The sequence below is a fragment of the Alosa pseudoharengus genome, unplaced genomic scaffold, assembly GCF_046254945.1.
Source record: "Alosa pseudoharengus isolate Yale_2024_CS ecotype anadromous, Long Island Sound unplaced genomic scaffold, YU_APseudo_1.1 YU_APseudo_1.1_scf_1, whole genome shotgun sequence".
NCBI classification, from domain to species: domain Eukaryota; kingdom Metazoa; phylum Chordata; class Actinopteri; order Clupeiformes; family Clupeidae; genus Alosa; species Alosa pseudoharengus.
Genome location: NW_027468564.1, coordinates 50,091,641 through 50,118,646, shown reverse-complemented (window position 1 = coordinate 50,118,646; position 27,006 = coordinate 50,091,641). Strand labels below are relative to the sequence as shown.

The window sequence follows — 27,006 nt, the reverse complement described above, 5'->3', positions numbered from 1 at the left end:
TGGAAAAGCTCTTGACTGGTTTGAATCTTACCTTAAAGGGCGTTCTTTCAACGTGTCTTGGCAGGGACAGGTATCTAAGTCTCATGCCCTCACCACAGGTGTGCCTCAGGGATCAGTATTAGGACCCTTGCTTTTCTCTATTTACACCACTTCCTTAGGTGATACCATTCGCTCCCATGGATTTGACTATCACTGTTATGCAGACGACACTCAACTTTACCTGTCTTTCCCACCTGATGACTCTAGTGTTTCCCACCGGATTTCTGCATGCCTTAAGGATATTTCAGCCTGGATGAAAGATCGGCACCTTCAGCTTAATCTCTCAAAAACAGAGTTTTTGGTGTTTCCAGCTAAAACAGCTATTCCCCAACAGATTAACATCCAGCTTGACTCAACTTCACTGACCCCAACTAGATCGGCACGAAACTTGGGCGTTGTAATTGATGACCGACTTAACTTCTCTGAGCATATAGCTTCTATTGCAAAATCATGCCGGTTTATGCTTTACAACATTAGGAAGATCAGACCTTATCTGACACAAGATTCCACACAACTTCTTGTTCAGACCATGGTCATCTCTAAGCTGGACTATTGTAATTCACTATTAGCTGGCTTACCCGCTTGTGTAACAAGATCATTACAGCTGATTCAAAATGCTGGAGCACGCCTGGTCTTCAATCAGCCAAAGAGGACACATGTAACTCCTCTCCTAGTTACTCTCCATTGGCTCCCTATAGTAGCCAGAATTAAATTTAAATCTCTCACTTTGGCCTATAGGACACTAACTAGATCTGCTCCTAGTTATTTTAATTCAATAATCAAGCCTTACATCCCCAACCGCCCACTGCGGTCTTCTGGTGAGGGTATGTTGTGTCGACCAGTCATAAAAACTGGGTCTAATTCCAGACTCTTTTCTTCAGTGGTTCCATGTTGGTGGAATGAACTGCCCAGTGCTCTCCGTTCCTGTGGTAGTTTTGGGTCGTTTAAGAGGGGTCTAAAGACATTCCTATTCAACATATACTTAGTTGTTTAAGCGCTTATGTGTTATGGTTTATATAATGTTGTTTTATTTTAATTGGGCTGTTAATTAATTTGACATTATTGTTTATTATTGATATTCTCCTTAATGTAGTCTTAGCATGTTATTGTTTTTATATTATTGATTGAATTGACATTATTGTTTTATTATTGCCTTTCCCCTTTTTTACATTGCTTTTTTTATTAGGCTATTGATTGAATTGATATTATTGTGTACTACAACTATTCTCCTTACTATATTTGACCTAGATTTTAATCTGTTCCCTGTTCATTTTTAAATATTATTATGTTGTTTTGTATTTATATGTCGCTTTGGACAAAGGCGTCTGCTAAATCCATAACCATAACCATAACCATAACCATAGTATAGACCGGTTTCAGGTCCCTAACAACCGTCGTTAAGGACGAACTCGGAGGACAAGCAAACCCAGAGCCGTATACTTACAACCGGACCCACGTCACACAAAGCAGGTTGTTTGCGCCACGCCCCTTTTGAGGGGAAAACCTGTTAGGGCCCTAAGGAGAGCCTCCCCACTCTCTATTAATCCCATACAAACCGAATTTGGTTGCAGTTCACCAGAGTTCACCTAGATGGCGATCGCGGGCGAGTCCAAAATACATGGGGTCCTATGGAGCTACATGGCTACATTTGTTGTTTTCACCTATTTAACAACTGAAACCCTCAGATTTTATTTTATTTCTCGCAAAATGGATATGGATTTTCAATCAAAAGTGAAATAATCCGGGAGTCATGTCCTTTCGTTTTCTTACAGGTTGGGTCGTTGTTGCCCATAACACGCTAGCATTGATGCTATGCTATGCTATGATCATGCTAATGAATGACGTCATTGGCACGTTTGAAAGGCTTTTTAGAACAATTAAGTGACTTTAAAAAATATAATACTCAACCAAGTGTATTGTCTTTGCCTCCCCTTTCGAATACAATATTCAAATTACTTGAAAAAAAAATTATATCCCGAGAAAAGTGGATTTTGAGGGGTACAGTTCCATAGACCTCCATTCATTCTGGACTCGCCCGTGAGCGCCCCCAGATGCAGTACCACACCGGAAGAGTTCCGAGAGTGAAGGTTCTCTCCTTATTAGACATTCTCTGCTAGTGTTGTTTGCAGGTTTGTATGCTCATCTGTCAGGGTGGCCACCAATGCCATATCATTATAAGTACCAATCAAGTGCTGTTGGCAGTTATTCGTGTAGACCAAGTAAGTAGGATAGATGACAGCTGGGGCCCCAGTATAGGCTATTTCAAATGTTAACCAAAAGGTCATTTTGTATTTCACATAGTTTGTGACTTTTGTGTTCACCGAAAATGTGAATAAAGTCGGGATAGTAGATAAGTGATAATAGATAGCCTATGCATTATTCATAAGTGGGCGTGTGCGTTGATATTGTCGAATCTGGGACAGTGGTACAAGCAAGGCCACGCAACGACCCAGCTGGTATGTGTGTATTTTGGGCTCAGATTTGAAGTTGCAATGTGTTAATGTTATGAAATGTGATGAACATAAACATTTAAATATTCCTAACCCAGATGCGTCTCTGCAAAAGCTACTTCCGTTGCACTAGACATGGATGTTTTAGTTTAAACACAAACTTTATAAACTTACAGGTAGCTGTTTTGCTAGTATTGTTAGCCAACACTTAGCAAGCTGGCTAAACTACGTTTGGCTTACGTTACAGTGTTTGGCTAGCTTGCTAGCTAACTTCTTGCTAGCCAAATTTACAGCCAACTGTTCATCAGTGCATTAATTGATACGAACCATTATTGTCTTCAATGACAGGTATTAGACATGGCGGCGACCGAGTCGAGTTTAAGCCCGAGTTCAATAGCAGTGGCAGACACTGTTGTACCTGCCTGCATGTTTGCTCCAGACCGGGGAAGCGACGATGATCCATCTGGAGGGGACTGTTATGAGGACGGGGAAGCTCACAATGGCGAGGCCGAGGATCATTTAGACCTCACTAGCAAGGTAGGCCTGTGTCTATTATCTGACATGACGTTCTCTAATATATCATTTAACGTTTCAGCTATTTTATTGCTGTCATTGCAAAACATGTTGTTCATGGTAAAATTCGACCAGTGTATTTAATTGTGGAACTGTCTGGTTATATGTACACAAGGTTAGCATTAGCAAGCTAACCGACTCTTTCAATGAATGACACGTAGCTAGCCATGTCAACATATGGTAACGTCAACAGAAAAGTACCATCTGGCCAATATTATGTCCACTTCAGTGTGCAGCCATGGTATTGATCATGTTAATTGACAAAGGATTTCACATTTTGGGCTTGCATTATTTTAATTATTCATTGACATATTATTTTTGCAATTTACCATGTTTGCTTCTGTTTGTTCTGTCAAGTTGGGAGCCAAGCATAGCATTCATTTTAAATTTTTGACTTCCTGTTAACACAACTTACTTTGCATATTACTGTAGTAGCATACTATTTAACAGAAATGCCTTATTAACTTTAACAGAAGTGCCTTTTCAACTTGTCCTTCAGATGGCTCTGGTCAGTCCAACTGGAGAACAGTATGATGTGTTATTTCGACAGCTCAGGGAGAGGATGGATGAGGGTTGTGGGGAGACCATCTACGTGGTGGGAATGGGCTCAGGTTAGTTGCTCTTTGTGAACTTTGAAGCAACACAATAGATTTTTTTTAAACCTCAAAACAACTGCTCAAACTCAGTCTGATTTACTGACTTACAATGTGGAGAATGATTTCATTGACATTGCCAATGTGTGCCTGGAATGCTAGATGTTGCATTATGTAATGTCATGACCCTTTTAGCCGTTTTTAGACTAACTGGGTACCATCTCCGTATAAAAAAGCTTTGAATATTGACCCCAAGGGCCATAGATGTCAATTCTTCCATGGTGTTCAAGTTTTTGGGAAATTTGCTTATTTGCTGTCAACCCCAGAGTAGGTAATACATGACCTCTGATTAGTATTGCTGTTTATTTTTGAACTGCGATGTGAGTGCAAGCCAGCGGAGGAGGACACTTTGACAGGATAACTTACGAGGCAACCAGGACAGTATTGTACGCCTGCCCGCCCTTTTTCTGAGACAGCGGTGGCAAGCCATAGCCTGGCTAGCGCCACCACTTCTCAATGAGACGTGGTCTGGGAACCAAACGTTCATTTTCTCGTATTTGAAAAAAATGCCCAGATCCGTTTATTGGGTGCCACGGATGTCTATCAAATGCGTCTGTGCATAGCTCATCATCGTCTTGCTTTCCCCCTTGTTCTGTGATTGGTCCCCTATCTCAGGCGAAAATTTGCTACATGGTCTCCAGGCTGCCTTAGCAGCGTGAATCAAATCGCGCGCAAGGCAGCATGGGAACACTCAGGCTAGGCAAGCCACAAAATTTAGACGAAACGCTGCAGTTACAGCTCAAAAAGTCAGCCTTAATATCATTTGTACAGCTCAACAATCTGGCTGAGACTTGTGAAAAGCCACCCATAGCTCCAGACGTTTCACAGTAGCCCAGTGACCTTTTTTTACCTTCCCTGGCCATAGCACATGTTCACAACTCTGACACCAGTCTGGTGTTACCATGGCCACCGTAAAAACATTCTGGACACACAGCCTCTGGGTTCTGGGGCAATGAGTGGCAACTGCTTGGAGGCTGAACTCACAAGAATGCACTTGCTGAAATCCACATTGATTGTGGGCTTGGAGAGGGTTCATTGGGTGGGTGCCTCTTTTTTTTTTTTTTTTTTTTACCAAAACCGTGTGGCTCAAGCAGGTGAAAAGCATTCTACATTTTGCACTAATTACATTTGGATTGTTTGTGTCTAATATAGATTAGGGCTCCCTCTCTCATCAACAAGTTAGTCTCAGATCAATGTTTTTGAGTAAACAAACCGGGGCCGTGCAGTCAGTTACCTCTAAAATGTCAGTGTGTGTGGCATTTTGAATAGTGCAGAGCTTTAAATTTGTCTCTTCCCCATGCAGACTTTTTATAACTGTGTTTTGACGGTGACATTTTCTCAAATCCTATGGGATGATTTAGCCATTATGTTCTTGCCTGCGCCCTTTGCATTGTGGCAGCGTGTTTTGTACACAGTGTGTTTTGCTCTCCTAAGCAGTGCTCTGTCACCCCTCCCATTCTCAGCTGTCCCTATAGGTCAAAGGGCACCTTTGGCCGTCATGTTCTCTGTTTTAGGGGATCAATTTATGTCGTGGCTTAGACTCAGTGGGCTGTCATCTGCTGTCATGAAGCATTTTACCACTCATCTCACTGTTAAACTGTTTTCAGACAGAATTAGCCTCTTGACATTTTCTAGACGCTAAAGGGGCGGGTTTTATGTGTGAACCAAAAGTTCAGAATTATTGTACTAACCTTGTCTTGACACTACCAGTGAAAATGGCTAATTGTTTTTGTTTGGATGGAATGTAATACGCCCCTTATCGATCACCTCTGATCTCTCTCATGACAAATGATGGTGATATGACTACATTATGTTCTCTGTTCTAGTCTCACCCTCACTTGTCACTGTTGTGCTGTCAGATCTTAGCCTGTCGGCCCAAAATGTAGTACTCCCCTTTTCCCCTTTTGCATCTCAAAGAGTATGAGTATCTCAGGCCTACACTTCACACTTCCACACATCTTTAGTGGTTCCTCATTCTTCTCATTGCATCACAAATATGTTGAGGAACTGGTCGGCCAGTTGTTTGATGCCTGTGTGGATTAATGGGATCTGCCGTCAATTGGAACCATTGCTGGCGGACCTGCACTGCAAATCTAAATGTGCTAACAGGTTCATCTGGGTTCACCCAGACGACCACATACCATTTCAGTCCTTTGAAAATGACAGAAAAGCACAACCTCCCTGTGTTTTATCCTTAATATACTCATGCCCATTATTTGTGGAGACCTCAAATTAGAGGTGTGCACTCCCGTGGGAGTCCCGCAAGACCCCTGGATCGTGGCGCTAACGAGTGCGGCGTGGGAAACATTTTGAAAGATGTTGTCGAAGCTCAAAGTCGAAAGCATGCGGAAGAGTGCACCTCTAGTAGGCTTTTTCAGATGTTCTAAGGAAAGGTAAAATCAGACATCTAGCAGTCTTTCTCAGTTCTGTGTGTCAACTGCTCCTGAAAGCAGAACTGAATATCCCTCCTGCATAGCTGTTTTGTGCAGGCTTTAAAGGTACACTGTGCAAGATTTTCACCTTAATATAACCTTTGCGAAACCAATTTGATGGTAAACAAACTTGTAATAAGGGAATCGTTCACCTAGCATAGCCGTAGGGAGTCACTAATGAGAGAACCAGGCACCGGGGCAAAATATTGCTGGAGTGGGACTGAAAAATCTGTCTCGCGCAGACCTCTACTTCAAATGTTGGCTCAACATACCGGTAAATAAAATATTACATTTAAAGAAAAAGTAATGATTGACAGCAAATGGGCCTTATAGACAACCAATGAACATGCTAGTATACACACTTTTAGTGTTTCAGTCATACTAAGGGCATGCTTGTCTTCCATCCTACAAAAGTTTGGGTTGGCTGCAAATGACACTTAATATGATATTTATTGATATTAATGCCCAAACATGGCTTTCCAGATACTGTGTTTTTCAGGTTGTAAAACTGAAATAATATCATGGGCTAAAAAAATGTGAAGATTAATGTTTTAATAAGGATTGAACCATTACTTATTCATAATATATTACCATACAGTGTATTACAGTGTACTGTATATGTAATTGTCTCTCTTCTGTCACTTCTGTCACCCTGTCTGTACCCCGACCCTCTCTCTCCCTGTCTGTACCCCGACCCTCTCTCTACCTGTCTGTACCCCGACCCTCTCTCTCCCTGTCTGTACCCCGACCCTCTCTCTCCCTGTCTGTACCCCGACCCTCTCTCTACCTGTCTGTACCCCGACCCTCTCTCTCCCTGTCTGTACCCCGACCCTCTCTCTACCTGTCTGTACCCCGACCCTCTCTCTCCCTGTCTGTACCCCGACCCTCTCTCTACCTGTCTGTACCCCGACCCTCTCTCTCCCTGTCTGTACCCCGACCCTCTCTCTACCTGTCTGTACCCCGACCCTCTCTCTCCCTGTCTGTACCCCGACCCTCTCTCTACCTGTCTGTACCCCGACCCTCTCTCTCCCTGTCTGTACCCCGACCCTCTCTCTCCCTGTCTGTACCCCGACCCTCTCTCTCCCTGTCTGTACCCCGACCCTCTCTCTCCCTGTCTGTACCCCGACCCTCTCTCTACCTGTCTGTACCCCGACCCTCTCAGACGGCGGTGAGTACGGGCTGAACGAGCAGGACATGGAGGCGTCGGTGGCCACGGTGCAGTCGCTGTGCGAGCAGGTGGAGGCTGACCTCATCCTGCTGAGAGAGCGGGCAGAGACGGGGGGCTGCGTGCGCGACTACCTCATTCGTCGCCGCGTCGGAGACACCGACTTCCTGGAAGTCAGGTGAGAGGCAGCCAGAGAAAGGGCGGGGGGACTCGCGATGACTCACGAGAGAGAAGTGGGAGAGACCCAAGCTGGCTTGATCTTGTGCTACAACCCACTGGCTGTGCAGACACACACACACACACACACACACACACACACACACACACACACACACACACACACACACACACACACCACCCTCCTCTCAGATGGTATGTATACAGTACATGGGCAAACACAGGCCTTATGAAAGCCATTGGAGTGTTGTAGTGATGTGTTGTAGCAGGATTCTGAAGGGGTCTGTGTTTGTATGAGCTCAGGCCTGGCCTCTTTTCAAATGATGAAACTCCTGGAATTTGCATGACCATCAAACTTCATTTTAAAATTACGGATCCATTCATTTTTTCTGTTAGGCTGACCTTTCCCAGGTTGCCAAATGATGGTCAAAATACACCCTACACATAGCCTACACCAGTGTTTCTCAAACGTTTTCAGACCAAGGACCACTTAACCAACAAAAAAAAAAAAATCACGGACCACCTATCTAAAAAAATACAGTAGATCCACATTATATTACACAATAGGCCTACTCACTGAACCACCTTGCTTAATGTCTTTGCACCTTGCTTATTGTGTCAAGGATTCATATGATATAAACTGGTGTAGCTTACATAGGCACTGTTGCAGAACCCCGGACCCCACTTTGAAAAACACTGGCCTACACAGTGACAGTTTCAACTCTTTTGTAACCCAAAACCCAAATAAGGAAGCGGGTGCACACCGCACAGCCACTGATTCTCGCAAGAAAGCGGCTTGAATAGCCTAGTTTGTCAAATTGTGAGAGAAGAAATGTTGTGATTAACACATCACGTCATTACTGTTATTGAGTGTTGTTGATACACAATAGGCAAATTGTGTCCTTGGAACATCTGACAGCAGATTTGGAGTTTCGGAGGTAAGCTGCAGGCAGCAGGTTAGATACATAACTGGCATGCGTATCTCTATCGGTAAGTTAAAAGCAACGACCGAAATGTAGGGTTGCAAGGAGTGCATGAAACATGTTAAATATGCAAACACTGATTCTGTGCAAACACTGGCAAAATAGAAAAAAAAAAACTTTTATTTAAAAGCTAAATGTTGACAGGTATGATGGGTGATCATGACATGGAATTATCTTGGAGCAAGTGTGAATGTTGAAATGAGGTTTGTCTGCTGTGTGAATGTTCCCCACTTGGGTGTGAGTGTAGCCCGTCTCCTCTGTCCACTAGATGGCACTATCCTATTATTCCATTCCGCAGCAACTGTTCAGAGAGAATGGAGTTTGTTTTCATGGATTTATATTAAGTATTTTTTAACCATAACCTTAGTGTAAAACAAAAACTAAGAATTGCCCCTTTAATGGATTTAAGTAAATATTGGACCAGCTGATATCTACATCATTGATACATTGATTGTGGCATTCGTTCATTCTGTTCGCTAGGAATGATGTGCACACAGAAGCACTCTAGTCTGTGTTGGTGTTGCCAAACAGATGGGGGCTGTACTACACTTTTCTCCTCTATTTTTTTTCCAGTCTTCCCTCTCTCTGCAAGCCTGTCACTTATTTTCTTTTTTCTTTTTGATGTCCTCTGGCCTCTCGATCCAATTTTCTTCTTTAGCTCCCACTTTTTTCTGTGCGGTGTGGTCATCTTGTATTTTATTTCTCTCGCTCTCTCTCTCTCTCTCTCTCTCTCTCTCTCGCCTCTGCCACCTCTCCCCCCTGTCACAGTCTCTTCTTCTGCTTTTCCTCGTCTCAGTGTCTCTGTCTTGGGGTGTCAAGCTGTTGTAGTCTGTTCAGTTTCTGTCTTGGCATCCATTCTACCTTCTCTTTCGCTTTCTCTGACTGTCTGTCAGTTTGTTCTATGTCTGTCCTGTGTTACTGGCAGTCTGAAATAGGGGATGTTCCATACCGTGCGATCAATGTCATTGATACTGATCGGAGATGACAACAGTACAGTAGTGAACAGTAGTGAATACTATTTTCGCATGGTGAAATTTTCATATCGTTGTTGAATTAAATATTAAAGAGAAGATATACTGAATGTGTTTTTTTCCCATCTCTAGTCTAAAATCAGACATCCAATTGCATAGCCGTCAGAACAGCAGATGATACTCAGGGAGTTGCAGGGAGTCTATAACATGGCACAGAATCTCAGAGAAAAATGAACGTGTTAGTCAACTTGTAGAGTTCAAATGATGTACCCGACTGTTTGCGCTACATGTAAAAATGAATGCTAACGAATGTTTGCTTTGTCTGACCAGACCACATCCTGATGACTGTTGTCCTGGTTACTGATTAAGAACTCTGTGTATCCTAGAGTGGCCGTGGTGGGGAACGTCGACGCTGGTAAGAGTACGCTACTGGGCGTGCTCACCCACGGAGAGCTGGACAACGGCCGCGGCTTTGCCCGCCAGAAACTCTTCCGCCACAAACATGAGATGGAGAGCGGCCGCACAAGCAGTGTGGGCAACGACATCCTGGGCTTTGACCAACATGGACAGGTGGGCATCTTTCCAATCTGACAAGTTACACTGTGTCTCCAATGGCTTAATGCCACACTACCAACATCAGCATTTCAGGTGGGATTCTGGGGGATGAGAGGGTTCAGGTTTCACTCTTTACTCTTTCATGGAATGATGAAGGTAAGGGAAAACACTAAGCAGGATTTTTTTTTTTATCTCATTCTGTTGTATTCAAGTTAATTCTGCAAACCAACCACCACAAATGGAATTCAGTTCTGTGGGAAACACTGTACAGATTTATGTTTTCAACATTTAGCAGCAGTGGAGGTTTCAATTCAGTGTGACCTGGAAAGGGCAGAGAACAAACAAGGAACTGAAGTAAAGCAAACGTGTCAGCAAAAATACTGGAATAGAAACTAAATAAAAAATCTCCCATGGGAAAATGTTACATGATCATTGTAGCTTATCAGGTGGTAGCATTTCTTTATAAAGGGAACTGCAGTGTATCCAAGTAAATGGTGTTCTATTATACATTTTTGTGCTAAATTTAATTAATGAAATTAGTTGAAATCAATAAAGCATTAAGCACAGGAATATAAATGACTGTTGGTTCAACTTGAAAGTATTGGTTTGTTTATACTCTAATGAATTGAATAATATCATCTGAGAAGTCCAAGGTGGGAAGTGAAGCCCTTAGTCAACAAAGCACTGATGTGTATTATTATCTATAGTCACAGTGTCTGAATAAAGTGAAGTTACACTTAATGAAGTTCTATTTATTTGACATCTGCTTAATGAAATTGATAAGTTGGTAAAATGTTCACACAAATATCCATTTTAAAAACCAGCTGCAATGGGCTTGGAAAATCCAAATTAGAATGGGCAGATTTCAATGGGCATACAGTCATGGAAATTCAGGGTTTTTTTGTGAGGGAAAGCCAGGGAAAAGTGTCTGGAATGGAATTTTACATCTGACTTAGAGTGGGAACTCTGAATTATTTCCCACCAACGTAATAAACCCAATAATTATGTTAATGTAAGTTTTTTACATTAAGTTATTACGTTGGTGAGAATGTTAAAACGTTAATATAAAAACTTCCCACCACTGTAATAAATCACTGATTTAGTGAAATTATATCAATTGTTTTATCAATTGTAAGGATATAGTTGTCAACAATTGTTAGCATCCATCTAAACAAATCTTAATTTTACATGATTCTGTTGGATAAATTCATTACTGTGGCAAAATATGTTAGTTCAATGTAATAACATTGTGTTTTAAAGACAAACATGACTAATATGTCTAGTTCAGTTATGTGTAGGTTTCAAGAAACTTCTCAGCTATACAGGAAACATTATATTCAGAAAGAATAATGTTGTGCCCTTTGTCTGTTATTTTAACGTTAATCAGTTAGAACCATGTACACTGTCAAAGAGATTTAATCTTTAATGTTCCCATACTTCCCACACCTTCTTAAAATTCAATGACTTTTCAAGGATTTCCCAGGTCCAATTCCCTCAAATTCAAAGACCCAACGGTTTAAGACAGTGGTCCCCAAACTTTTTCTTCCGAGGGCCAGCTCAAAATGCCTGGCTCTAAGAGAGGGCCAGAGACTCGGAGTATATCAGTAACCATAAATAGCTTAGTGCTGTGAACAGTCTACCTTAGTTGAATATTCCATTACATTTAATCATAAGCTACTGTAATTTAATACCATTGCTAGCTGTGTTTAAATTGCCATCATGCCATATCAGTGTAAAATGTAGCTCAAATTAAATATTCAAAATGTGTTAACTCTGAACTCTTTGCATACACAGCTCAAATTGTGAACAAGCAATATCCTACAAATAATTTAAAGTTCTCAAACTATGAGAGTTTTATGAAGTGCTGGCAAAAACATCTGAAATGACCACTTTTACTCACCTGATGAGAACTTTGTGAATTGTGAATTTGTATGAACATTTGAACGAGTGGATACAAAATATAAATAATTATCCCAGAAAGTCCCAGAAATATGATTTGAATAGAAGTTAGTTAGTTATTAGCAATTAATTGATAAACTTTTAGAATACTTTGAGCACTGATACAGTCAGCATAGGCCTCTTACATTGTTTGCAAGTAGGCCTACATTTTATTCCGTTTTCGATGGCAAACGCGGAAACAGCGCCAAAACAACCACCAGTGGACAAAAAGAGTATTACATGTGTACTGACTCGCTATAGAGAATGAATGGGGGAATTACGGAGGTTATAGTTTGACGATGTCATACTCCCATGCGGGGCAGATGCTATATACCACGGACATGTTTTGGGGGGCCACCCAAAATGAGGTGGCGGGCATAGTTTGGGGACCACTGGTTTAAGACATGAATCAAGGTTAATTGCTACAAATTGTTTACAACAACTTTATAGCTTTACAGAAACTCAGAGAGAACATTTAAAAAAGAGAGGCTTGAATGTGTCAATGCTTATCAATTGTGCCATGTTTCAGTGATGGCTGACAAAGTAGTTATCTTGCCTTCTCTAACAGAACATATAGAAATTCAAACACTTTTAATTACATATGTCTATTTATGTCTATTTCCAAACATTTTCAAGGCCTTGATTTCCACACTCATTTTCATAAATTCTCATGGCTTTTAAGGACCCGTGGGAACTCGACTAACCGTTAGAAGGTTTATTTGCACATCACTTTCCATGTTCTCCTTTTTAGCAACATTCAGACTCACAAACATGATGCTGCATCTTAAAAGAGAACTCCGGTCGATTTCAACACGTGCCTAGACGGAGTGCTGTTACGGTCCTGCTAGAGTTCGCACCCAGGCGGCTGTAACGGGGCAGGTTTTAAACGTGCTTTTGGCCTCTTAACATGTTCCGAGATGTCATTACAAGAGCCTGGCCATGTCAACTGATTCCTTCCGAGTGAACACAGTGAATATGACCGCAGTAGATGTGAAAGAAATGCATGAAGTTGTGTTAATTCAGCCAATGCACATACTGTACCTCTGTTTAGTTCAAGAAATGTTGCAAAAAGAGTCAAGGACATGTCTGTCTAGCTTTGCTTGGCTCATGGTCATGAGATTGGTTTAGATGGTGACAACTGTTGACAACTATACCCTTACAATTGATGAAACAAATATCATTTCACTAAATCAGTGAAGATGATGGAAAGTTATTACATGAACTTTTTTAACCTCCCCACCAACGTAATAACTTCCGGCAAATGTAATAATTATTGGGTTATGACGTGGGTGGGAAGTTATTACGTTGGAGGGTTTAAAATGTGCAGATTTTTATTGCGTTTCTGGTTTATTATGTTGGTGGGACGTTTAATGTTGGTGGGTGTTACAGCCCATGTATACATCTAATCAGTCAAGCTTTTAAGACCAATGTCCATCTGGCAGATTTGCCAAACTGCATTATTTTACTGATAATACATGTGGCCTGTGGCTGACTCTGGTAACTGACCCTACAATGACCCTAGGGTTGTAAGAGATCATGGACATGGTCATTTTATGCACATCTATCACACTCGCTTGACATAATAGCATGCATTCCATATATGCAGCATAGCGTTCATGTATTATTTAAATAAGAACGCTTTGCATGATGACTAGTGAAGCACTCAATGCTCAAAACTCACTTTTCCGTGTCCAGGTGTTCCTGGCTTGATCAGTCACAGTTTAGTACACACCTGTCTCGTCTTGCCCCCATCTCCTCAGGTGGTGAACAAACCAGATAGCCACGGCGGCAGCCTGGACTGGACCAAGATCTGCGAGCGCTCCTCCAAGGTCATCACCTTCATCGACCTGGCGGGTCACGAGAAGTACCTCAAGACCACCGTGTTCGGCATGACTGGACACTTGCCGGACTTCTGCATGCTCATGGTGAGATGGCTGAGGACGAGAGAACCAAAGAGGGAACTGGCAGAGAGAGATGAGGACAGAGTTGGGGCCGAGGAGGAGGAAGAACTAGCTAAAGAGCAGATCAGGAGGAGGAGGAGGAGGCAGGGAGAACTAGCTAAAGAGCAGATCAGGAAGAGAGGAGGAGGAGGCAGGGAGAACTAGCTAAAGAGCAGATCAGGAGGAGGAGGAGGAGGAGCATGTTGCCAGTGGAGTGAGGAGGGAGGGGAAAAAGACCAAAGGATTCACAGAGTTTTATTTATCACATGCACCTGCAATACCAACTGATGATGCCACCTAGAACACTCTCCACAGCTGAAGTGTAGAAGGCCCTCAAGATAGATGTTGACACCTTACATTTCTACAGCTGATGAAGGAAGTAGAGGAGGGGGCAAGAGAGCCTGGAGAGGAAGCCCACAGGAAGAGAAAGTGAGGGAGTATAAAACCGGGAGGCTGGATAGGTTGGATTCGGAATACATGAAGGCATTATTTAGGCTGCATTTCACTAATAGGTGTTGGTATTGAGGTTGTTGTACGGTGTTTACGGCGATTCGTACATGAGTTAATCGCATATCTAAAGATGATATCCATTGCTTGGCATCTGCTCTTTTGTCCCTCTCTGTCATGGTTTGAACATTTGAAAAGGTCATTCTTAAGAAAGAACTTACATTCAGGAATGTGTAGGATCTTTTAGTCACCATTATGTCTTAACCTCTGCTTCTTCCCCACTTTATTTTCTCTTTCTCTCTCTCTCTCTCTGTGTCTCTCTGTCTCTGTCTCTCTAGGTTGGCAGTAATGCAGGGATTGTGGGAATGACAAAAGAGCATCTTGGCCTGGCTTTGGCATTAAATGTCCCCGTGTTTGTTGTGGTCACAAAAATAGACATGTGCCCAGCCAATATTTTACAAGGTGAGAGAGTTCTGCTGCAGCCATTTGCAGATAAAACACCTCATTATCACGGATAAGTGAACCTTTCTTTAAACAAGGCTAAGCTAAACAGCTTCACCTTTATGTCTTCAGAGTGCGTAGAAAACAAGGATGTGTGTAATGTCCGTGTGTGCTTCTTTTTTTTTTAGAGACGCTGAAATTACTGCAGAGGTTACTCAAATCTCCGGGCTGCAGGAAAATCCCTGTCTTGGTACAGAACAAAGATGACGTTATAGTCACCGCCTCCAACTTCAGCTCAGAGAGGTAGGCCTGTCTTCGGACCACTTGACTACGCATGCTATACTTTTGACCGCTCTTATCTGCGCTGAGTTATTCATTCATGTACGTTCAGTTGTTACATGCCTCTAAATTCAGATGGGAGAGGCAAGGGCAAATATATTAAGACAGCACTCAGTGTTTGCCCATTTAGTACAATTAGGGCTGAAGCTATGTTACACTTTATCTTGAAACGATGTGAACAACCGACCATATTACGTATTTAATCTTGAGGTAATAGTATCAGCGAATAGGAAGTGATAGTACAAGGGCTGATCAGTTTGTACCGTCAAGTCCATAGGTAAAATAACAATGGCGTCTGACTTCAACAAACGAAGATGTATGTCCTGGTGGGGACGTTTAAAGGCAGATTATTTGTGTAAACAACAGACTTTGAGGGGGTGGCTAAAGAATAAATTAAAAGTCGCTTAGATCAGCGGAAAAAGTAGCGATCTGAGTAGAGCTTGTGCGCCACGCTGTGCTCCTTAGTGAACGGTCACTCGCATCCTCTGCATGGTCCATGGTCAGCATTTTTGTGGGGGATGGAAATTGTGGCTTGGCTTGGGCTGGCCCAGTTAATTACAACTTAAAAAGCGCGCACACACACACACACACACACACACACACACACACACACACACACACACACACCAGAGCTCCTCAGACAGCCGTGCTTCCACAAGAATATTCAATCAGGGCCTTTTCTTTTCTGTTCTGTTCTCTTTAATTTGATTTCAGATGAGCCTTCACAGCCAAACGCTTCATTCCGTAGATTGGAACACCAGATCATTTCTTTCAAATGGAACAGGCCTATAGGGAAAGAGAGGGTGTTGGAATTTGTCTCATCACTTTGTATGTCATATCCGATCCCAGCTTATATTTTCATAGTAGGGTGACATAAAATGAAATCAGAAAAGTACCTGCGGGTGGGAGACCGCATAATGGCAGTTTTTTTTAGAGGTCAGAGCTGCCAGGTCAGCTTCATGTGTGTCGTGTCTGACCGTGTCATGTTTGGTAAGAGACGTGTAATCAGGGGTGGATTAAGGTGGTCACTGGCCCCTAGGCTACATTTTCTGTGATCCCCCCTCCCACAAAATGGCCTACCACATAAGGCAACATACAGTTGAACCACCAGATACTCATACAACATCACTGCAACGTTGGCACAGCAATAGCTGAACAACAAACAGGCCTACTCACACCAGGCAGCATCCTTACAGAGCAGCAATTGAACCACCAACTACTCAGACAACGTCCTTACAGCAACAACTGGCCTACCCACAACAGGCAGCAGCAGTTGAACCACCAAATAAATACTCACAGACAAGACATCTTTGCAGACAACTTCCTTACAGTAACAACTAACATAAAACAAAAGACATAGCCTACGATTTGCTACACCAGCAGACAGTTTATAATAATCGACAACAAATGCAATAATGCCACAGCAGTTATGAACTAGCCTACATATTCCTGCCTTTAGACGTTTTTCTTCATTCTTATGGGCATTGTTAGCATCCCTTGTGTGACAGTTCTCTATGCTTTCTTCATGTGGTTTAGGCTACTCAAACACACAGCAGTAGGCTTTTTTGCAGGAGATGTTGGTCTTGCTGTTCTTTAGCTCTTACACAAGAACCTTTGGCTTTTGAGACCCGCTCTCATATCTTCTGTTCTTTAGCTCTTACACAAGAACCTTTGGCTTTTGAGACCCGCTCTCATATCTTCTGTTCTTTAGCTCTTACACAAGAACCTTTGGCTTTTGAGACCCGCTCTCATATCTTCTGTTCTTTAGCTCTTACACAAGAACCTTTGGCTTTTGAGACCCGCTCTCATATCTTCTGTTCTTTAGCTCTTACACAAGAACCTTTGGCTTTTGAGACCCGCTCTCATATCTTCTGTTCTTTAGCTCTTACACAAGAACCTTTGGCTTTTGAGACCCGCTCTCATATCTTCTGTTCTTTAGCTCTTACACAAGAACCTTTGGCTTTTGAGACCCGCTCTCATATCTTCTGTTCTTTAGCTCTTACACAAGAACCTTTGGCTTTTGAGACCCGCTCTCATATCTTCTGTTCTTTAGCTCTTACACAAGAACCTTTGGCTTTTGAGACCCGCTCTCATATCTTCTGTTCTTTAGCTCTTACACAAGAACCTTTGGCTTTTGAGACCCGCTCTCATATCTTCTGTTCTTTAGCTCTTACACAAGAACCTTTGGCTTTTGAGACCCGCTCTCATATCTTCTGTTCTTTAGCTCTTACACAAGAACCTTTGGCTTTTGAGACCCGCTCTCATATCTTCTGTTCTTTAGCTCTTACACAAGAACCTTTGGCTTTTGAGACCCGCTCTCATATCTTCTGTTCTTTAGCTCTTACACAAGAACCTTTGGCTTTTGAGACCCGCTCTCATATCTTCTTTCCGTCTTTTTCTCAAGGTGTCCAATGGAACTGTAGCCTAGGCCTATGAATGACGTATATTTTTGAAATCTAGTTTGACCGTGAATTTCCACATCTTTACCCAATCAGTGCCTTTCTACTTTAAATATTTATTTTAGGCCAATGAAGTGTACGTTTTATTCTCTTGTAAATGTAAATTTGAATGAATTATTTATTTTTTTATGGCCAATGGGGGCCCCCTGGCAGGCTGCCACACGTGGGACCTGCAGCCATATCTAGCCTATGCAGTGATCCACGCCTGCGTGTAATCGTGCTGCATTATGAACAGCAGGACTGCTTTTGGCAGTGGATGGAATCTATTCCATTTTGCCAATGGATGGAATCAATCTCCTGTGCTGGAAAGCATGTGAAGTTGTGACCTTTTAGAGATGCTGAAATGGCAATGTCTTTCTTTTTGCTTAATATCTGAAAATTACTTTTTGGTGTTGGATGTTTCTGGAATTGGAAGCAGTCTAAGTAACCTTGAGGACTGTGCGTGTGCGTGCGTGCGTGCGTGCGTGCGTGTGCGTGTGTGTGTCTGTGTGTCTGTCCACATTCCGGTAGAATGTGCCCCATATTTCAGATCTCCAACGTGACGGGAGAGAACATGGACCTGCTGAAGATGTTCCTCAACCTGCTGTCGTCCAGGACTACATTCCGGGACGACGAGCCAGCCGAGTTTCAGATCGATGATACATACTCAGTGCCGGTGAGGGGAGATGAAGAGACACACTCACACACGCACTCCAATCCATTTCCTGTGTCCTAAATACAGAATTCATTCAGTATATCCTGATTACCTCTTACCTATCTCCAGTCTCCCCTGTGTTGGTATAAAATGTATTAGCAGCCTTCTTCAGCATGGGTAATTCAGATGAATTAGGGATGTAAAGGTACACATAATATATAATAAAATATTATTTGTACCAAACCGGTTACAGGATGTTAGGTTCAATACAGATGTGTACCGAATATACCAAATGCAGTCTTTTAACAGAAATCAACAGTAAGCTTTTTTGCATGTGGACCATGATTCAAATTTGAGTTCCCAGATAAACATAAGTGGCGGACCATATGTCAGTTTAGCCAATTAACCTATTCTAAATACCATTCCTGTTACACATCAGTAATATTGTTAGTGAATGTTAGGCTAGCAGTACCTACAGGCTTACTGTGGCGAAAATTAACCGAACCGGGATTTTTGTGTACCGTTACGAATCCTACTTACTGTTCTCACTGTGTGGACAAAGTAGTGTTGGGTACCGGTCTTTTCATTGAAAGGGATTTGAGTTTTGTTAAATGACTAAGTCCTAGTATGCTACTCTGGTGTTGCCCTGTTTCCTAGTCCAGGGGAAGCGCGCTTCTTCTTCATCTCCTCATAATTGTCTGTTACTGGACTTGGATGTGTCTTGTATGCCCAGAATGTCTGGATGTTGCCAACTGTCTAGATATTTTTTTTTTTTCCTCTGAATGTTGTAGTGTTGTCATGGTGTTGGCACAGTGGCAAATAATGTTTGTAAATAGTGTATTTTTTTCACTAGACTCCTAGAATCTGCCGAGGTGTTTTTTTTTCTTCTGGGTGAAACTTCTGTCACTCACATAGCTTGTGTGTGTGTGTGTGTGTGTGTGTGTCCTCAGGGTGTGGGCACGGTGGTGTCGGGCACCACGTTACGCGGGCTCATCCGCCTCAACGACACCCTGCTGCTGGGGCCGGACCCCCTGGGCGCCTTCATCCCCATCGCCGTCAAGTCCATCCACCGCAAGCGCATGCCGGTCAAGGAGGTCCGCGGTGGCCAGACGGCCTCCTTCGCCCTCAAGAAGATCAAGCGCTCGTCCATACGCAAGGGCATGGTCATGGTGTCGCCCCGGCTCAGCCCGCAGGCATGCTGGGAGTTTGAGGCCGAGATCCTGGTGCTGCACCACCCTACCACCATATCGCCGCGCTACCAGGCCATGGGTATGTGACGTGACGTGAGCACCCCCTAGTGAGCGGGAAGACATATTACACATGACCTTACAGGAGTGAACCAGGGAAGAGACTGGACATGTAGAGGATAAGGGAGAGTGTGATAATGAGAGATAGATAAATTGATAGATAGATAGATCCCAAAGGGGAAATTCAAGAAGAGGGGAAAGCCTAAAAGTGCAGTAGGTACATATGCGCAAAGATTCAAAGCTCAAAGCATGGAAAGTATTCGACCCAAGCTGGCTGCTGAGCTGAGTGGCTAGACATGCTCATAAGGACTTTGGTATTGTATAAAGCAAGGAGACCTTTACTATTAGTACACATAGCGAGCCAAGGGCTAATGACAAGTTATCACAAGCTGATATATTTCCCATTCAGTGGGAAACTATTTATACAGTAGTGTGTTTATGGAACATAGTATACAATCGTAAGGTTTGGATAACCTTTGGATAGTGTTTTCCACAGATGCCTGGTATAGTCAGTGTTTTAAATACCTAACAGCAGCATGTCTAATATTATCCGCCCTTGACTTGTGAAGCCCTCCGATGCTTGTGGATTAAATGTGAAGTACAGCCTGCACTGCTGCTGCTGGTCTATGAGGCTGGCTGAAAAACAAACTAACTCATCTGAATGAATCTGGCTGTAGACTTACATGGTCCAAGAGTGTAAAGAATGTTAGTTTTTTTAGTAAACATTTCCCTTCCTCTAATCGCTGAACAGCAGAGGTGCCAAAATCCTCTCCCGACACACCGCATGGTCGAAAGGGAGCCTCTGCCCTACGTTGGGCAACGCCGCTCTACAGCAACAGGCCCAAGTGTGTCAAATGAGTTTTGAGGGCAAATAAAAACGTAATAGTAATAACAACTTTGTCTGGCATAGTACTTTTTTTTAGCATTACAAGCTTATTTAGCATTAGCTCCTTACATTGGGCACAATCATGTAAAATAATACAGGATATGTAAAAAATGCTATAAGCACATTATGCTATTATGACTGACTATTATAAATGGCTCCTGTTCTCTCTGGGCCCCAGTGCACTGTGGCAGCATCAGGCAAACGGCCACCATCCTGACCATGAACAGGGACTGCCTGCGCACGGGGGACAAGGCCCTGGTCCACTTCCGCTTCATCAAGACGCCTGAGTACCTGCACTGCGACCAGAGGCTGGTCTTCAGGGAGGGCCGCACCAAGGCCGTTGGCACCATCACCAAGGTCAGTGTGGAGCGAGGACTCTCCAGGGTGCCCAGAGGAGGCACTCGTGCCCTCCGGCCTCAAACGGGCCTGGACAGTTGGAGAGGTTGTGTATCAGTTGCTGTGGGCAGCTAGTTAGTTGCTGACCTCCAAAAAACACCAAACATAAATTCATATCAAAGTTTGCTTAGCCAAAGGCATAGCGATATAATTGCCTATTGTGATATGATGTCATTTTTGTGTAATACTTGTACCGCTGTGTCCAAACATTACATTACATTACATTACATTACATTTAGCAGACACTTCTTGACCAAAGTGACTTACATATGTCAGCTATATTACAAGGGATCACATTGTCCCCGGAGCAACTTGGGGTTAAGTGCCTTGCTCAAGGGCACAACGGTGGAAGCCGGGAATTGAACCGACAACTTTCAGGCGACTGCACGCTAGCCCAGCTCCTTAACCACTACACTACCACCGCCCACGTTGCACAACATCGTCTTACTTGCTGTGCTTTAAGGACTGCATTTATTTTTTGACCCTCTCGTCAGCTCTCCCCTAACTAACTTGTTTGTTTGTTTGTTTGTTTGTTTGTGTTGTTATTTTATTTACAGTTATTACAGTCGCCCAACAACCTGCCCTCCCACTCCAAACCCCAGCAAATGAAAATGCAGTCCAGCAAGAAGACGTCACCGCACGGAGACGGAACGACAGCGCCAAACGAGGAACCAGGGTTATTAGAGGGCAACCAAAGCTCTGCACAGGTGACAACAACAACAACAACAACAACAACAATATCAAAAACTGGAAGTCAGGCCAAAGCTAGGTGGAGGGAAAGAAATAAGTAAATACTAAGAAATTATAAGAATATTTAAAACCCCTGCATGGTCACAGACTATGTATCTATGTAGACAATCAGAGATAGCATTCATTGGCAGCAAGGCATCGAGGCACACAGTTCATACCTGGTATCTTCATGCCTGCTACAGCAAGTGACTCGTTACACACTGAAAGCTGCCAGCTGCCAGCTCTATTTACCTGATAAGCCGAGCCTTATAGGAATGTTCTCATGTGATATTACTCTTAGCTATGGATCCTAATGTATTCACACCCGTCAGGACATATCTGCATGACATGTCAGTGTGACTCCTCAAGTAAGAGAGGTGCAGAAAGAAGCAAATGCTGCCGTAGGGCACTGTTTTCCTTTCCGTGTTGTACTTCAGGTCTGTGCAGTGCATGCCGGTCTCTATTTTCTTCATTCTGATATCTCTACGTCAGCCGGTTCCTCAGGCGGTCTAAATCTTCTCTCTGTCCTTTCTGTCTCCTGTCACTCCCTCTCTTTTTTTTGACAAAAATATTCTTTCTCACCTTTCACCTGCATTTCTTTTCCCCCACATTTTTTGCCACATGGACTTAAATTCCATCCATTCTATGCTGTCACTGGTCCGTTCCCTCCTTGTCCTCCCCTCCTTCCTCTTCCTCTTCTCTTCCCACTCTCCTCCTCTCCTCTCTTCTTCCCCCTCTCTTCTCTTTCTCCTCTCCTTTCCTCTCCCCCCTCTCTTCTCTTCTCTCCCCCCTCTCCTCCTCTCCTCTTCCCCCTCTTTTCTCTTCTCTTCCCTCTCCTCTCCTCTTCCCCCTCTTTTCTCTTCTCTTCCCTCTCCTCCTCTCCTCTTCCCCCTCTTTTCTCTTCTCTTCCCTCTCCTCCTCTCCTCTTCACTCTTCTTCACTCTCTCTTCTCTTCTCTCCCCCTTCCTCTTCTCCTTTCCTCTCTTCTTCCCCCTCTCTATTCTTATCTTCTCTTCCCCCTCTTCTCCTCTCCTCTTCCCTCTCTCTTCTCTTCCCCCTCTTCTCCTCTCCTCTTCTATTCCCCCTCTCCTCTCCCCTTGTTTTATTGCTGCCACGTTAGCCAGTGGGGGAGGAGGACTCGCAAAGTAGAGACGGCAACAAAGAGAACAAGGTAAAGAAAGAGAGAGATTTTTGTTTCTCCTGCTGAATAACAAAAAGGATGCCTGTTGTGTTCCCCCAACTAAAAGAGAACATCCGTAACGGCTGACTGGTCTAAACACACCTTGTAATTGGAACGTCAAGCATGAGGAATCGTGTAACCAAAGTGACTACATTGGTTACACGAGAACCTTAATTTAACACTCAGATGTGTTCGGCAGAGCAGAGATCTACAGCCTTTTCCATAATGTGAGGTTTTCCTGTCAGAACTTCACATTTACAGAAACTCATTTGATCTAGAACGATGTGTTCCGTGGAAAAATCACACAGTTTGTGTGACGCGCCCTTGTCAGTATTGCACGGATTATCCAGCAGAATGTCCGTAATCAGAAGGAATTGATGCCCATTCACTTGCACAGTGTATAAAAAGAAATGCCCGGAGAATAGCATCGACTACAAAAAACACACTGAGTTTTGTCGGCTTGAGCATGAGGACTTTACACAACAGTTGTCATTTTGAGCTAAACTTTCATTTGCGCCGTGTAATCGTCTCTCACACATAGATCAGTCATGAAGCCAATTAACACCAAGCCCGTCTGAATGCTGTCACCGCGGCAACGTAGTCACCAGAGCAGATAACCCTCCCTGCTAGAAACCTAATAGAAATAGAAATATAAGGAAAGGAATACAAATGGGTCCTGCCATAGAGAATATATCTGCAGTAATAGCATTATTTATAAAATAGGCATATAGTCAAAGGCCTCTGGCTTTATATAGGGGATGATGGCGCTAGCAGCGGCTGTTTTTGCGTGACCCAAACATTTGCTGACGGGCTCAGTGTAATTCTTATCACTGGGGTATAGCGCTGAGCTGGCGTATCACTGAACCTGATGAGTTCTGGGACAGCTCCGCTTTTGTCAGATGGGCTCCTCCTCATCAGCCCTGACTGTGCGTCACCGCTGGGAGATGGGGGGGGGGGGGGGAGAGAGAGAGGGAGGGGCGGGCGTCGGTCCCGGTGTTATCAGGGAAGGAGATGAGCTGCGCCGGCGTCTAATCTTAACACTCGGTGTCAGGCCTCCTGCAGGGCTGCTGATGGAAATAGTAGATTTATCTTCCTCTCTCTCTCTCTCTCGCTCTCTCTCTCTCACACGCTCTCTCAATTCAGTTCAAGTGAGCTTTATTGCCATTACAAAATGTTCTGCTTCACCAAAGCATAAGAGTGAAACTTCCTCTCGTTTACTCTTTAATAGTCTCACCCTGTCCGTTGTACACACTGACATGTCACCTAAACCCTTCTCAAGTTTCTCGCATGTCAAAGATGTATCCCTCCCTCATCACTGTAATAACTAAAAGCAGTCGTGTCTGTTTTAACAGCGGTGTGACTTTAACTAGTGTAGAAGTCTGAGCATGATTTAACAGCTTCAGTAGCAGCAACAGTGCCACTTAAAATCTACTGCTCCAAGGCCACCCCTCTCACAACTGCTCTCAAATAGCATTACAGCACCTCAAGTGTGACATAGAAGACAATGAGTTGTGATCTATTCCAGCTTTAGACCAAGTGAATGGAGAGCTGAGGTCAATGCGAAGCTCACCAGGGGTCATCTTTAAACAGTCCTCATAGTGGGCCATGGATGTCTCTCTCTGATTCTTTAGCTATCTGATTCTCTCTCTCTCTTGATCTGATTCTTTAGCTATCTGATTCTCTCTCTCTCTCTCTTGATCTGATCTCTGTCTACGTCTAGCTCTCTCTCTGTCTCTGATTCTCTATTTGATTACTCTGATGTGATTTTTCTTGGTCTGATCTCTCTGTGTCTGTTTTTTTCTCTCTCTCTCTCTCCCTCTCACTCTCTCTCATTCTCTGATTCTCTACCTGATTCTTTCTTTCTCTTGGTCTGATATTTCTCTCTCTCTGTCTAATATTTTCTCCTTGTCTCTCTCTCTCTCTCTCTCTCTCTCTCTCTCTCTCTCTCTCTCTCTCTCTCTCTCTCTCCGCAGCCAAAACAGGGTGGTGGTGGGCGGCGGCGAGGGGGCCAGAGGCACCGTGGTAAAGGCCTCACCAGCCTCTTGGTGCCCCCTGCTGCCGGAGCAGGAAGCGGCTAAAACAGCCTCATCATCACATCCACCCCCTCCTCCCTAACTGACATCTCCGCTTCTCATCACCCCATCCTCCAGCCAGGACCTCCTGCTCTTTCATTTCTGGCACCAGGGATATTTTTTCATTTCAATTTTTGGCATTCAAGGGGAGCCCTTTTGCTCTCCAACCAAGCCAGTAGAGGACTTTTCTCAGACTATTCTACAATAATCGCTGATCTTCCTTTTTTATTCCCCTTTCGGTTTTCATTTTGTTTTGAAATGTGTTGCCATTCTCAAAGCCGTTTCGCCGGCCCATAATCATTGTATTTAACAACCCATTCAACCCCCCCATGGTGCCCATGTTCCCCACAGACCCAATCAGAGTGCCCCGGCCAAATCCTTGTTTGCATTGGACTCCTCGTTTATTTTTCACAGTCCAGTTTTGCCAGCAGGTCCTGTCGATATGGAACACAAAAGAGAGGGATTTTTTGTTGTTGTTGTTGTTTGAATGTTGGCCATACCTTGTCTGTGAAAACTAGCCTTTGTTGGGAATCGATGGTGTTTTTTGGAGTGGAGAGGAAGTGTACTGTTACATCCCCATGGAAGAAATTCAGCTAACCACGAGTTTCATTAGAGTCCTGTTTTTTTGTTGTTCTTACCCCAGCATTAAACAATTATGTAGCCAAAAATTAGGATGTTGACTGAGAACTGTTTTGTAAGCCACTGTAAAAGGATAGTTCCTCAGGTCTGATGGCATTAGTTGGTAGATAATACATTTATACAGTACGGTGTTCTCCACTTTGCAGTTTGAAGCCGAGTATTGATAAAGACTGAATATTTTACTTTGTAGATTTATACCTGCAGAGATTTTTCAATTTATTACCAAATCAAGACCTGCTTTTGGTGAGTTCGAGCACTTTTTTTCAGGGAAAAAATTAATAGATGTGTCTTTTGTAAGTCTTTATGAAGAGATTTGAAGGTTCAGTTTAAATTCAAGGTCAACATGATACTCCTAAGCCTTGGATCCCTCCTATTTTTCCAGTTATAGCCATCAGCATTCAGATATTCAGCGTTTGAAACTGCCTTTTTTCCCATGAACAATGACATTGAGAATGAGTTTTAGTTTCGAAACTCGTTCAGTGGTGTGTTTGTGATTTACACAATTCTGCTCTTTGCCAAGACCAGTAATATTGTGTCCAACATACCCATTTGTCTTGCACCAGTTAAATTGCTTTAAGGACTAGGCCTAAATTCCCAGTGGTAAGGAAACCAGGTTAAAAAGTGTGGGTTGTTCAGACAATAGCAAGGTTAAGAAGTTTTTTAGGTTCTGGCGGTTCTCTCCCCTGCATGGAACTGATGGCAGGGGACTTGCATACAGGGAATGCAATCTAAGTTTTTAGAAGTGATGCTTTGTTTTCATTGTGTTTTTGTTTTGGAATTGGTATGAAAGAAATGAACTTTTATTTGATGAGGCATTTTATAGGAAAATTTGGTGAGGCGACTGGGACTATGAAATTCCCTTCCACCCCTATCCAAGGCTTACACCGGAATATGTTGATGAGGCTTTGAGTTCAATAGTTTCTTATATTTGACAAGCTTTTATACATCAGTTTTGTCAGTTTCCATTATCAGACTGAAGTCTCTCAGCAAGATGTACACACTAGAGTTGTTGGTGGTTGGTCAGGAAAGTGGCATAGATGAAGAAAGCTTTAGCGGTTAGAAAGAAAGTATTACATATGAAAGAGGCAGCTCAAGGATGGTAGTATTCAGAGGATGCACATCTGACCCCAAGGTTTCTGATTAGCCTAAAGACCTGGTAGCATTATTCCAGAAATGTGTGTTTGTGTCACCCACTTGAACCTAAAGCACCAGCTTCATAAGCTAAACAGGCTTGGCCGGGGGGTTATGGATTGTAGCAGCTTAATCGTCCAAGAGTTGAAGCGATTTCTTGCCAGGTTTAAATTCTTGTTTTATTCTCATTATCAGGATGTGCCAGACTTTTGTGTTGGTTTGGATTTTTGGAAGGTTTTTTTAATTATTGGTTTTTATTGCGGGAAACCAAAAGGCAGGATCATTTCCCCCCTTTTTAAGTTTTTACTGCATGGATTAATTTTTTGACGAAGAAGTAGTTATTGTATGTATGTACAAAAAACGGCAAAAAAGAATGCTATTTAACATTGGCAACAAAAGGTTTGTGTTGTACATGCTTTTAATTAAAAAAAAGAAATGTTATTCTATATGTTGTGGACTATATTTCTTAATTCATCGATCCATGTTACATGTTTTGACCCATAATGTTTCCTGTCTCTCTCCACTGTCCT

General features: G+C 43.1%; 1 protein-coding gene across 1 annotated transcript; it reads left to right on the top strand.

Moving 5' to 3' along the window:
• Positions 1-2,418: 2,418 nt before the first annotated feature.
• On the top strand, positions 2,419-26,922 carry gtpbp1l (GTP binding protein 1, like). The gene is made up of 13 exons (XM_076291397.1): positions 2,419-2,495; positions 2,838-3,026; positions 3,562-3,673; positions 7,310-7,490; positions 9,830-10,013; positions 13,697-13,861; positions 14,662-14,785; positions 14,953-15,067; positions 18,073-18,217; positions 19,147-19,465; positions 20,508-20,686; positions 21,283-21,432; positions 24,608-26,922. Exons 2-13 carry the CDS (start codon positions 2,847-2,849, stop codon positions 24,710-24,712), a joined length of 1,959 nt encoding a protein of 652 aa, XP_076147512.1. The 5' UTR covers positions 2,419-2,495; positions 2,838-2,846; the 3' UTR covers positions 24,713-26,922.
• Positions 26,923-27,006: the final 84 nt, after the last annotated feature.